This window comes from Urtica dioica, chromosome 7 (genome assembly GCF_054948205.1).
Source record: "Urtica dioica subsp. dioica isolate 48M chromosome 7, U.dioica_male_clone48M_v1_H2, whole genome shotgun sequence".
Taxonomy (NCBI): Eukaryota; Viridiplantae; Streptophyta; class Magnoliopsida; order Rosales; family Urticaceae; genus Urtica; species Urtica dioica.
The window spans coordinates 36,803,152-36,814,787 of record NC_142762.1 but is presented as its reverse complement, the minus strand read 5'-3'; the positions used below and the strand labels follow the sequence as shown (position 1 = coordinate 36,814,787).

Below are 11,636 nucleotides of genomic sequence, written 5' to 3'. Positions count from 1 at the left end.
TTTTTTATTCGTTGTACAGTCCTACAATTAATAGTGTTTTTATATATAAGGTACTATAGCCAATAAGACAAATTGAAACGTCTTTTGTGAAGCAGCAAAGTTTGATATATATATATATATATATATATATGTATATATATATTATAAAATAATTATTAACCAAAATAAATTAGATAGATTTGACATAATTACTAGTAGTAACTCAACCTGGGCATCGGACGAAATCGAAACTACCGTACCGAGGTCGTGACCTTCCGACGATCTCCCGGAAGGAAGCTTTCCGTCGCGTTTCACACGGAAATTCCGTGGGTCCGGAAATGATTTTTCCGTGCTGAGTGAATATTCGACGGAACTTGACGGAACGCCTTCCTTCCGAGCTGCTCCAACCTGCGTTAATGGCAAAAATGATCTGGGTCGTTGGATTTTATATCCAACGGCCCAGATGAACCCAAATAAAAAATTAAAAAAAACTCAAATGTCAGGTCAACTGTATGACCCCCGAGCGCTCCTCTGACATTTCCGCCACGTCCGCGGAAGGAAATTTCCGTCCTTCATCCAGCGGTAGAGGTTCTTCCACGAGGCGCAGTCGATGCTCGGAATTCCGTTCCGACGATTTTCTGCCGTCCGAATGCGCAGGATGAGTAGTAACTATCAACAAAAAAAAAAAAAAATCGTCTATATGATTTTCAAAATTTTAATATCTCGTAAAGATCTGAGAAAATCGCTACAACACGAAAACTAATCTAATCAACCAAAAAAAGCAAAAAAAAACTCAAGTCAAGAAGAACATAGAATAAAGTGCACCTCTCTGGCCATCTTCCACAGAGAAAATATATATATTCATGTTATAAATAAATGTGCTTATTATTTTCCTAAATATATATTTTTATTTTTTAGGCGAAAAAGCACGAGAATGGTTACAAACGAGCGTTTTATTGTTAATTCGACGACTAATACTAATACACTATCAAACAAAATATGTAAAATGATAAAGAAAAAAACATCTATTGAAATTGATTTAATCTCCGTGTCATGTTTAGATCTAACCCCAAAGACAAACCACAGAGAGAAAGATAGAAACACAGAAAGAGATCGACAGAAGAGACAGAGTTGAAATAATTCAATTCAATCAGAGAATAGGAAATTAATCAGAAGAAAGACAATGTCCAGCGACAGTGAAGACATGGACGAGGACGAGCTCCTCCAGATGGCTCTGAAGGAGCAAGCCGAGCGAGATCTCAATTACCACCGCCCCACCGCCACCACCACCGCCGCCGCCGCTTCTTCTCGCCGTCCCGTCGCGAACTACGTCCAGCCTCCGCCGCCTTCGAGGTCTCCTGCGCCGGCGCCGGCTAAAGGAGCCCCTGCGAGGCGGCCTCCAGCGCCGCCGCAGCACGACGACGACGACGACTCCGAGGTGGAGATGCTCAGCATTTCCAGCGGCGATGACGAGTCCGTCACGGACAGGGATCAGCGATCCCGAGCCTCTGCTGCCAGGGCCTCCAGGGGCCGGGCCGGCGTGGGGAGAGTCTCCGGGAGAGATGAAGATGGTGCTTGGGACGGTGATGAGCCTGATCGATGGAAGCGTGTTGATGAGGCTGAGGTGAGTTGGATTTTGGAATATTTCGACTTGATTAAGTGATGGTACCTTTTTTTTGTTTTTTTTCGTGATCGTGATTATATTTCGATTTTCGAGTGTTAGAGTTAGCAAATTGGAGGGGTTAAGGGAAAGTAACAATCTTCCATTGAGCTGAAATGATTGATGATGAAATTCATGTTGTAGCAGAGGATAAGGAGTTAGGCTTCGTCATAAACTTGTTTTAATTTTTGTTCTGAGTTTATTTCTTTATTTATTTATTTTTTTTAAAACATGATCATAGACGTATTTTGCTTATTTTTGCTATTTCAACTGTTACTTAAATTGGATTGATCACTTATGATGGTCTAGCTGAGTATTTTTTTTGTTTGTTTGTTATGTTGCTTAACTGCTGTGATGAATGAAACAAAAATGCACTACTTGCTGAATCAAATGGGTTTAGAACCAGCCCTAGAATGTCAGGCACTTATGTAAAGAATTGCAAGTTGCTTTGGAGCAAAACTTCGTGAGGAATTGGGTAAACTATCTATGTAGTTGGTGATTCAGAAAACATGCTTTAAACTTTAATTAGAAGAATAGAGGGTCACAGAACATTTTTAGCCGATTGCAATGCTATAGAATACCAGTTTGGGTGACCCGCTAGTTTCACACATCTGGTACTTGATTCCAGTTTTAGAGTGGGAATGAAAGTTGGTAAGAAATAGGGACTAAAAAAATATAGCTAGTTCAAGGAGTAAAACTATTTTTCTTATTATCTTCTTTCTTTTGGAATAATAACAACAAAAATGCATCTTGAATATATTTCTAACGAACTTTTTCAAGTTATCAACTTAAATTGGTCCTCAACAACGTGCTTTCACTCGAATGATGTTATGCATATGTGGCTCTATAGGGATATCTGGAGATAATGATGATTCTCTGACAGCTTTCTCGTAGGGTCCGAGGAATGCGAGAGACAAGAATTGCACCAGTGGCTCAGAAGTATGAGAAAAAAGCATCAATTGTTGGTAGAAAGGGACTAAACAATTTACAGTCATTCCCTCGTGGCATGGAATGTGTTGATCCACTTGGGTTAGGGTAAATCTCTGTCAATGCTCGTTGCTATTCTCTATTTTTAATATTTGTTTATCAATAAAATCCTTCTCTGACATTAAGTGTGATTTATAGCTCTCTGGATCTGAATGGATAGGAATTCACGCAAGGATATTAGTCAATCATGTTTTACTCCTTTATTGTTATGGTCTAATGTACGCATGTTTCACTTGCAGTATAATAGACAACAAATCACTAAGGCTGATAACTGAATCACTGGAAAGCTCTCCATCCAAGCATGAAAGAGAGAACATCGATAACAATCTTCGTGGTATAACATTGTATTTTGTTACATAGTAGTGCTTGTACCTAAATTGGTCTTTTTATTGCTGACACCTATAATACCTTAGCAATAAAAATCATGTCTAACTGCTGCTCTCTTTCTAATTTAATCAGTCCTATTGAATTCGAAAGTCTTTGAAAGGAGAAAATTTGAACAAATTACTTGGTTGGTCTCTTATGAGGAATCGAACCTTGGCCACATTGGGGCAAACGATATGCTGGATCACTCTCTCAAGTGTAATGGGTGTCCAATTCTTTGTACCTTAAAGTATTTGTAAGTGCAAGGACTTAAGAATTAGAGTTCGTGAAAACAATCTCTGAATAAGGGTGTTTTCCGACTTGGTGCAACCCAAAGTCATATACACTAAAAGAAGGGCGTAAAAGAATGAATAAGGAGTTTAGCTAGTGGTTGGGTACACGGGTTATATATCCAAGAGAATGCAATTCAGACACAAGGGAGACATATAATGTTTGTTTGTAGACTTCTAAATAACAACGATAATGCTATGGTTTACCCTTCTGCAATACTAAGATGGGGAGCTCTGAATCGATGTGGGAAATAGACAAGACAAACAATTAGCCAGTGGTTCCTTATCGTTTCTTATACATCATATAGAATACAAGTTTTATTTTTTTAATTTTTTTTTTTAAATTTTACTTCTACATGTATAATGAATTGCTATTATACGTCTTTTTTAATTCTTCACTTCTGGAAATACTAATTTTCTTTTATGTGAATATTCACAGAGAAGTTGATGTATTTCTCTGAGAGATTTGATGCGAAAGTGTTTATATCTCGGATTCATCACGATACAAGTGCAGCAGACATGGAGGCAGGCGCCCTTGCTTTAAAGAGTGACCTCATAGGACGGACTCAACAGAGGAAACAATTAGTTAAAGACAATTTTGATTGCTTTGTCTCTTGCAAAACCACAATTGACGGTAAGCGGTCACTGTGCCATGCCACATTTCCTAAGTTTTAGCTTTTAAAAATAAATAAAAAAGGAGTATAATAGACTTTTTTTTATGTATTTAAAAACCGAACTGTTTCTGAACCAGTGGAAGCTTGTACAGGAGCTACATTAAAGCAGAAAATTAAGGCTAAAAATGTTGCTATAGAAAGAATTCATGTATATAGAAAATTTATAAAACATTTCACTCATATAGAAAATATGTAGAAGAAATACAACAAATAGCGTGTTCTATTGATGCCACCAATTGAACTTATGATTTTTGTTTTTCGCTTGTTCCTCCCATCTGTTATCTTTCTGAATAAGAAAGGAAGCAGGTTCTGCAAAATATAAAACTTTCCAACATCTTTATGATCCTTAACTAGAGTCTTTACGAAATAGTTTTATCTTCTTATTGACCTCCCAAGCTGTATCATCATGCTAGGCACCGTATAGCAAAAATCTACACTACTAGCGTTTCATGTCATATTCAAACAACATATGAAGATCCTTGCACCTCGCTCAACCTTTCCCTAAATTGTATATTGGTGTCTAGGTTTCTTGACTTGGGAATTTTTTTATTAATTTTTCAGACATCGAATCAAAGCTAAGACGGATTGAAGAGGATCCTGAAGGATCAGGAACGACACATTTGTTCAATTGTATTCAAGGAGTGAGTTCATTGGCTAATCGTGCTTTCCAGCCTTTATTTGAGAGGCAGGTTTGTGATGCTTATCTCTGCCTGATTTCAAAATTTAGTATGTGCATATGTAACTCGTATGACAATTTTGATGTCTCGCATTTCCAATAGGCTCAAGCTGAGAAAATCAGGTCGGTTCAAGGAATGTTACAGAGGTTCCGGACCCTTTTTAACTTGCCAAGTACTATTCGTGGGAGCATTAGCAAAGGAGAGTATGACTTGGCGGTTAGGGAATACAAGAAAGCAAAATCCATTGCCTTGCCATCTCATGTATGCAACAATCTGTAATTTCTCATTTTTCTTGCATCAACGGGCAATTCAATTTCTTTTTCTTTCCGTACAGAACAGTTCCAACATATATTAGAAATCAGACCGTTTTTGCAAAATTTATGCAGTCACAATCATGTCATTTGTCTAGCTGTATGCATAGCTGTCTAAGTTTCATATAGTAGTAATCAGTAATATGCAGATAAGATATTTTATCCCATCATCACGATCTTGCAATTTAATTCCCGTAGGTGTTTTCTCTTACATAGTAGCATTTTATTACCCAATAGGCTTAGGTTAAGTTGTCTGGCCTATTGTTTTTTACCATAAAATATGGGGTTCAATCCCTTATGAGGAACCTACCAAGTAATTTCTTTTTCCTCCTCCCTAAGATTTTAGGGATCGACTAGTGGATAAATTGAAAAAAAAAAACTTTTACATTAGCACCTTACCTGACGTATAATATGAATCATTAAAAAGTTATCAGTTTGAGTTGTATTGTTGAAGGTCCTTATAATCTTCTTATGTCCTTTTTTTTTATATTTTTTTTTTATGTCAATATCAAGTTGCTCTCTGACATACCTGATCTCATTCATTATCTTGAAGTAATTAGCATATGTTGTGGAAAGTTTTCTTTAATTATTAGTTTTTTCTTTGCAAAATTGTACCACAAACACATTACATATTTAGAATCGTTACTTTAATAGATCTTGCTTGAAAATACTCTGGTTGTTGGTAAATTCAGGTTGGAATACTCAAAAGAGTTCTTGAAGAGGTTGAAAAGGTGATGCATGAATTCAAAGGAACGCTTTACAAGTCTATGGAAGACCCACAGATAGACTTGACAAATGTGAGCTTACGATGCTTATTTTAAGATTTTATGTTTGAGAAATCTTCCTTTGTACTTATATTCTAAGGTGTGTATGGTAAGTGTGTTCATGGTGATGACGTGGCAGATTTTTGGTGGTGGTGCTGTATGTAATTATTTTTTGTATGGAGCTTATCGGAGAGAATGATCTACACATACAATGGCTTTTTTTTTATTAGTTAAGCTGACTTTTGGGTTTTGCTTAATACTTAAATTTATCAAATTCTGACGATTAGTCAGATTTATTATTATATTTATGCATGTGTTTCTCTGGCGGTGTCTGATTATGTTTTATTTGGCAGATATGCTTACATATTTTCTATGTGCCTTCTATCTGAGATCAATACCATAGTACTTTTTTTTTTCTTACCTTTTTGGTTCACCCTAACTTGAATTCTTTGTTCTTCTCTTGACTGATTCCATATATAACTCTTTTGCTCATGCATTTCAATGTTTTATGTAGCTTGAAAACACTGTAAGGTTGTTGGTTGAGCTGGAACCAGACTCAGATCCTGTCTGGCATTATTTAAGTATCCAGGTAAGGAAAAATTCTAATATTAGCTGTTTCTAAAGTTATAACCTAAATTATGATATGCCACATTTCTTACTTCAAGTTTGGCTAGGCTCTCTTTCACTGTAAGTAAAGTTTTATCATGAATCTTGGCCTGGGAAGACTAATAATTTTTTATTTCGTTGTTTATTGCCAGAATCAACGAATTCGTGGTTTGCTGGAGAAGTGCACCTCGGATCATGAAAGTAGGATGGAGAATTTGCATAGTGAGATGCGTGAAAAGGCCATCTCTGATGCAAAATGGAGGCAGATTCAGCAAGACTTGAATCAACCTGTAAGTCCAACAATCATAATCTCATATCAGGAATATAGCTGCGTTCAGTTTTATTCATTTGGTTATCTCATTTACTTTTTCATTCTAATGGAGACAGTTGGTCATGTTTTGACAAATAAATTTTGTTCCTGGTATCTCTCTGTTTACCTCTTTCCAGTCAGATATCAGCTATTCTATGAACAACCACCTTGTAACGGATTCTCAGCCAGTAGACTTGGCAGGGGAAGAGGTTGATGCACTAAGAGGAAGGTATATTCGAAGGTTGACTGCTGTTCTAATTCATCATATACCAGCATTCTGGAAAGTGGCACTTTCTGTTTTCAGTGGGAAATTTGCAAAGGTATTTGACGTATTTTGTTTAATTAAGAGTGGCTTTAATATTTACCACTTTATTGTCCAACTCATTTCTAAAAAATAAAAATAAAAAACAAATGATTGGGCACTGTTCGATTTGCATTTCTTTTACATAAATTTTCCACCTGAACGCATTTTGAGTAGCATAGTTTCTTTTTTATTTATCTATTTTCTTTATTTTATTTTTTATTTGTCTTGGATCTCACTTTTACAAGTGGTTGCAGGTATCTACAGATTCCAATGCTAATGCATCTGCCAATAAAGTTGAGGAGAAATATTCCTCACATTCTCTTGATGAAGTCGCCGGAATGATTCGTAATACCATATCGGCATATGAATTAAAGGTGAGTTTGTGGGCTAAGTGCTTCAGGTATACCAGCTCTATCCACAAAGTGAATGGCTGTTATTCTTTCAAACACAGCATATCAGATAAGCAAACAAGTCACACATACAGTATTTCTGCTTAGTTCACTATTCAGATTTGACAATAGAATTTTCTGTATTAAATATCATTTGATGGGTTTACGGTTATATCTGCATACTATACCATAGGTTTCGCTGGTTGGGGTATATGATTGGTTTACATGCATATGCAGGTTCACAACACATTCCGTGATCTCGAAGAATCAAATATTCTTCGACCGTATATGAGTGATGCGATTAAGGATATTTCTAAAGCATGCTTAGCTTTTGAAGTGAAGGAATCAGCTCCGCAAATTGCTGGTATCTTAATATTAACTAAAGTAGCAGCAATTTGAGTCTCCAGTAAAATGCAAATGATTTGACTTTTTTATGCAACAGTTATTGCGATACGACAACTTCGTTCCGAGATAACAAAGGTTTACGTCCTAAGGCTTTGTTCGTGGATGCGTGTATCGACTGAAGAGATTTCGAAGGAAGAAACATGGATTCCAGTATCAATTATAGACAGGAACAAGTCTCCTTATGCAATTTCATACTTGCCTCTGGCTTTCCGTGCTGTTATTTCCTCAGCAATGGATCAGATCAGTTTGTAAGCCTCTTAATATTGCTCATAAGCAGAATGAACTTCTTTCGTTGTTTGATAAGATTGCCATTTGTGAACTTCCCAATTAATCTTGATATATACGTACACACTTTCCAGTTAAAAAAGATGGGTCTCTATATTTATTTATCACTTATGGTTTCAGGATGGTTCAATCCTTAAGGAGTGAAGCTTCAAAGTCAGAAGATATGTTTCTGCAGTATCAAGAGACTCAAGAATCTGTCAGACTTGCATTTTTAAACTGTTACTTAGATTTTGCTGGTACAATTAGTAGCTTTACTCCCATTCTTTCTCAAGAGTATTATTGGAAGTGTCTAGTTATGATGCTTTTGTCTTCTGTACATTGATCAGGCTATTTGGAGCGCATCGGAAGCGAGCTTGGCCGAAGCAAAACAAGCAAAGAAGATTCTCATTATCAAAATGGGTATGCGGATGAATTAGAAGAGAAGTCATTGGATGATCTCCCAGGAAGTGTAGTGGATGCACATCAAAGGCTCTTAATAGTGCTAAGTAATATCGGCTATTGCAAAGAGGAACTTTCATATGAGCTGTACAACAAGTACAAACACATCTGGCTGCAGTCTAGGTATGTAGTCTTTCCCCGTGATCCCTATTAAATTTTAATGGATATTTTTTTTAAATGTTGTTTTTATTGCTAAATTTTAATGGATATTATTTTCTGTTTTTCCTCTTGTACTCATCCAAATCTGGATAAACTTAATCAATACAATGCTGGTACTCATATTAGCTCTGTTGATCTCAGATATGTAAAATATATCATCCAGTTTCGAACTTGTCACTTTATCAGATTATGTTAGCTAAATCATTTATAATGTTCATGTGGAGACAAGATCACGATCAGACCTTTTATATCACCTATGCACGTTTTGCCACCTTTAGTTTTGCTGAATGGACAGGGGTGTTTCCTTTATATGAATGAAACTTAACCTGGTTATATATAAAGTCTTGATGACTTTTCTTATTGATTTGACACCTCAGTGTGTATGTATTAATACGCTGCGCAATTGTTTGTCTCAGTTTTATTCTTCTGACGGCAGTTATATAATTGTCTTGATCTAATTTGCTCAGGGAAAATGAAGAGGACAGTGACATACAAGACTTGGTGATGTCCTTTTCTGGGCTCGAGGAAAAAGTCCTAGAACATTATACAATTGCAAAGGTACGGCGAAGCATGTCATAAAATTACACATGAAACGTACATGCACCCATAAATCTACACTCTTTTAACTCCATCGCTGATCAATCTCTTTTCTGGGTCCTAATGTTTCAAATCAAATTTTCCCTTTTCCCCGACAGGCCAACTTGATCAGATCTGCAGCTTTCAACTATTTATTAGACTCCGGTGTTCAATGGGGTTCTGCTCCTGCAGTTAAAGTGAGAACTCTGTAATTAAATAAAAAAAACCTAATAAACTCCTTTCTGAATGAGGTTTTCTCCTATATATTTAAAAAAAAAAATGATTTGTTTATTTATTTACTACGTGCTGATGTGGTGCAGGGTGTACGAGACGCGGCTGTTGAGTTGCTACACACCCTGGTGGCTGTCCATGCCGAGGTAAACAATTTTTGTATATTCTCGTTAAAAAAAAAAGAAAAAAAAAAGTACCAACATTTAATTTTAACTGGTCAAAAGTGCCCACCTTTAATTGGGAAGTTGCACCAGTGTTTTGTGTCGCCATATTTAATATAACTTGATATTCGCAAACTAGCTGTTTCCTCGTTGATATGCAATTTCCCCAACTGCAGGTTTTTGCCGGAGCTAAACCCCTTTTGGACAAGACGCTTGGCATTCTTGTGGAAGGTCTGATAGATACGTTCCTTAGCCTTTTCCATGAAAACAAGGCCAAAGATCTCAAATCGCTGGACTCAAATGGTTTTTGTCAGCTCATGCTCGAGGTAAAATAATCCGACTTCTGATATTTCGAGACCATCTACGATTTCTCCAACTCTTTCTTGCTTTATTTTCTTTCTTTCTTTCTTTCTTTCTCCCCACAGCTTGAATATTTCGAGACCATATTGAATCCTTATTTTACCCCGGATGCAAGGGAGTCGTTGAAGTCCTTGCAAGGGGTAATTTTGGAAAAAGCCACGGAGAGCGTGAGCGAGAGTGTTGAGAACCCGGGCCATCACCGACGCCCAACGCGTGGAAGCGAAGAGGCAGATGACCGACAGCTGGGACTGAATGTCTCGCCAGACGACCTCATCGTGAGAACTCTCTCTCTCTCTCTCTCTCTCTCTCTCTCTCACACACACACACACACACACACACACACACATCCGAACTGTTTTTTCACATGTTTTTTCAGGCGTTTGCTCAGCAATGTAGCTCGGAGTTGCTAGAAGGAGAGCTTGAGAGGACTCGGATTAACACGGCTTGTTTTATGGAACCGATTCCTTTGGATGCAGTCCCTGAACGCATTAAGTCGGCATATTCGTCCTCCAGATCGCCCTTGGATTCCCCGAGCAGAAACTACCGCGGGACTCAAGCCGCCGGATCGTTTAGCTTCTCTCGCCAAAGACGCCGATGATTTTTGCTTGCTTGTATCTTCCAACTCTTTTTGCTTTAGTTTGTTGAGTGAGATCCTTTATTTATCATCTTTTTTTATTTTATTTTTTTACTTCCTTTTTCGTTTCTCTTTTTTTCTTTTTCTTGCTGATTTTTGTCTTGGTCTTGTTTCTTGTAATGGTAAGTTATTGATTGTATATGTCTATGTTTCTTTTAGGCTGGTATTTATGGCCTCCTGGATTTTACCACAGTAAATAAAAGTGGATGTGCTTATTTATTATGGAATGTCACCCTACTTGTGTTTTGGCGCGATGCTTTAGAACAGCCAAAGAGTTAATCTGAAAAAAAAAAAAAAATAGAAAACTAAGTAATGCTATTGTGAAATAAAGGTAAATAAACTGGAAAGCGGTCTATTTGCTAATGGCCGAGTATTTGATTTGAACATATAAACCAACTGATTAGTAGGTCTTACCAGCTGGGTTAATGTCAAATTTTCGTGTTGGATCTGTTTACATTGAATAGCCATGTTTTAGTCCAATTGATAAGAAACCTCATTCTTCCGGTCTTTCTTAACAGCAAAAACCATATACATACACATATATATATATATATATATATATATATATATATATATATATATATTCTTCATTCTTTTTTTAATCTATCAGATCACGACACATCATACTTTTTTTCCTCAATAAAAAAAGGGCAAACTAGCAACGTAGCCAAATTGAAACGTGGTTTTTGAGATCTAGCCAACGTTTGGTTAATTTTTTAATCTAGTCAATTTTTGAAATTTACGAGTACAAAATAACTTAAATACCCCTAAGTAATTATAATGCTTTCTTTTTAAAAGTAGTAGACAACGTTTGTAGAAGACCAAATTCAAAAGATATGTTTAAAAGACAATAGTTTTATAAGGGAATTTTTTAATCATGTCATTTGATTACACAATCGGGTACAATTTCACAACCATCTAAAAAAGGATATCATTTAATATTCAAAGATTTTTCTCTCTCCATACTTTTCATTTCACTTTCAAAGAGACCCACCAAAAACACCGACGTCTCCAAAATCACTGCATCCGGCCATGAAAGCTTCACCATTATCAATCTCTCAACCTTTGACATT

At 36.6% G+C, this 11,636-nt stretch overlaps 1 protein-coding gene across 1 annotated transcript; it reads left to right on the top strand.

Moving 5' to 3' along the window:
• Positions 1-902: 902 nt before the first annotated feature.
• Positions 903-10,785, top strand: LOC149391208 (exocyst complex component SEC5A-like). The gene is made up of 21 exons (XM_089619168.1): positions 903-1,603; positions 2,523-2,674; positions 2,866-2,960; positions 3,719-3,913; positions 4,515-4,642; positions 4,733-4,891; positions 5,634-5,738; positions 6,220-6,294; positions 6,464-6,601; positions 6,759-6,941; positions 7,180-7,299; positions 7,552-7,678; positions 7,757-7,967; positions 8,125-8,240; positions 8,331-8,565; positions 9,069-9,159; positions 9,297-9,374; positions 9,498-9,554; positions 9,746-9,895; positions 9,995-10,204; positions 10,306-10,785. The coding sequence occupies exons 1-21, from the start codon at positions 1,163-1,165 to the stop codon at positions 10,525-10,527; spliced, it is 3,288 nt and encodes a 1,095-aa protein (XP_089475294.1). The 5' UTR covers positions 903-1,162; the 3' UTR covers positions 10,528-10,785.
• The last annotated feature ends 851 nt before the right edge of the window (positions 10,786-11,636 follow it).

Bases quoted from the DNA above. Each gene is read 5' to 3' on its own strand.
- LOC149391208 (XM_089619168.1), top strand. From the start codon at position 1,163: ATGTCCAGCGACAGTGAAGACATGGACGAGGACGAGCTCCTCCAGATG. The intron at 3,914-4,514 runs GTAAGCGGTCAC...TTAATTTTTCAG, and splicing joins TTGCAAAACCACAATTGACG to ACATCGAATCAAAGCTAAGA. The intron at 10,205-10,305 runs GTGAGAACTCTC...ATGTTTTTTCAG, and splicing joins TCTCGCCAGACGACCTCATC to GCGTTTGCTCAGCAATGTAG.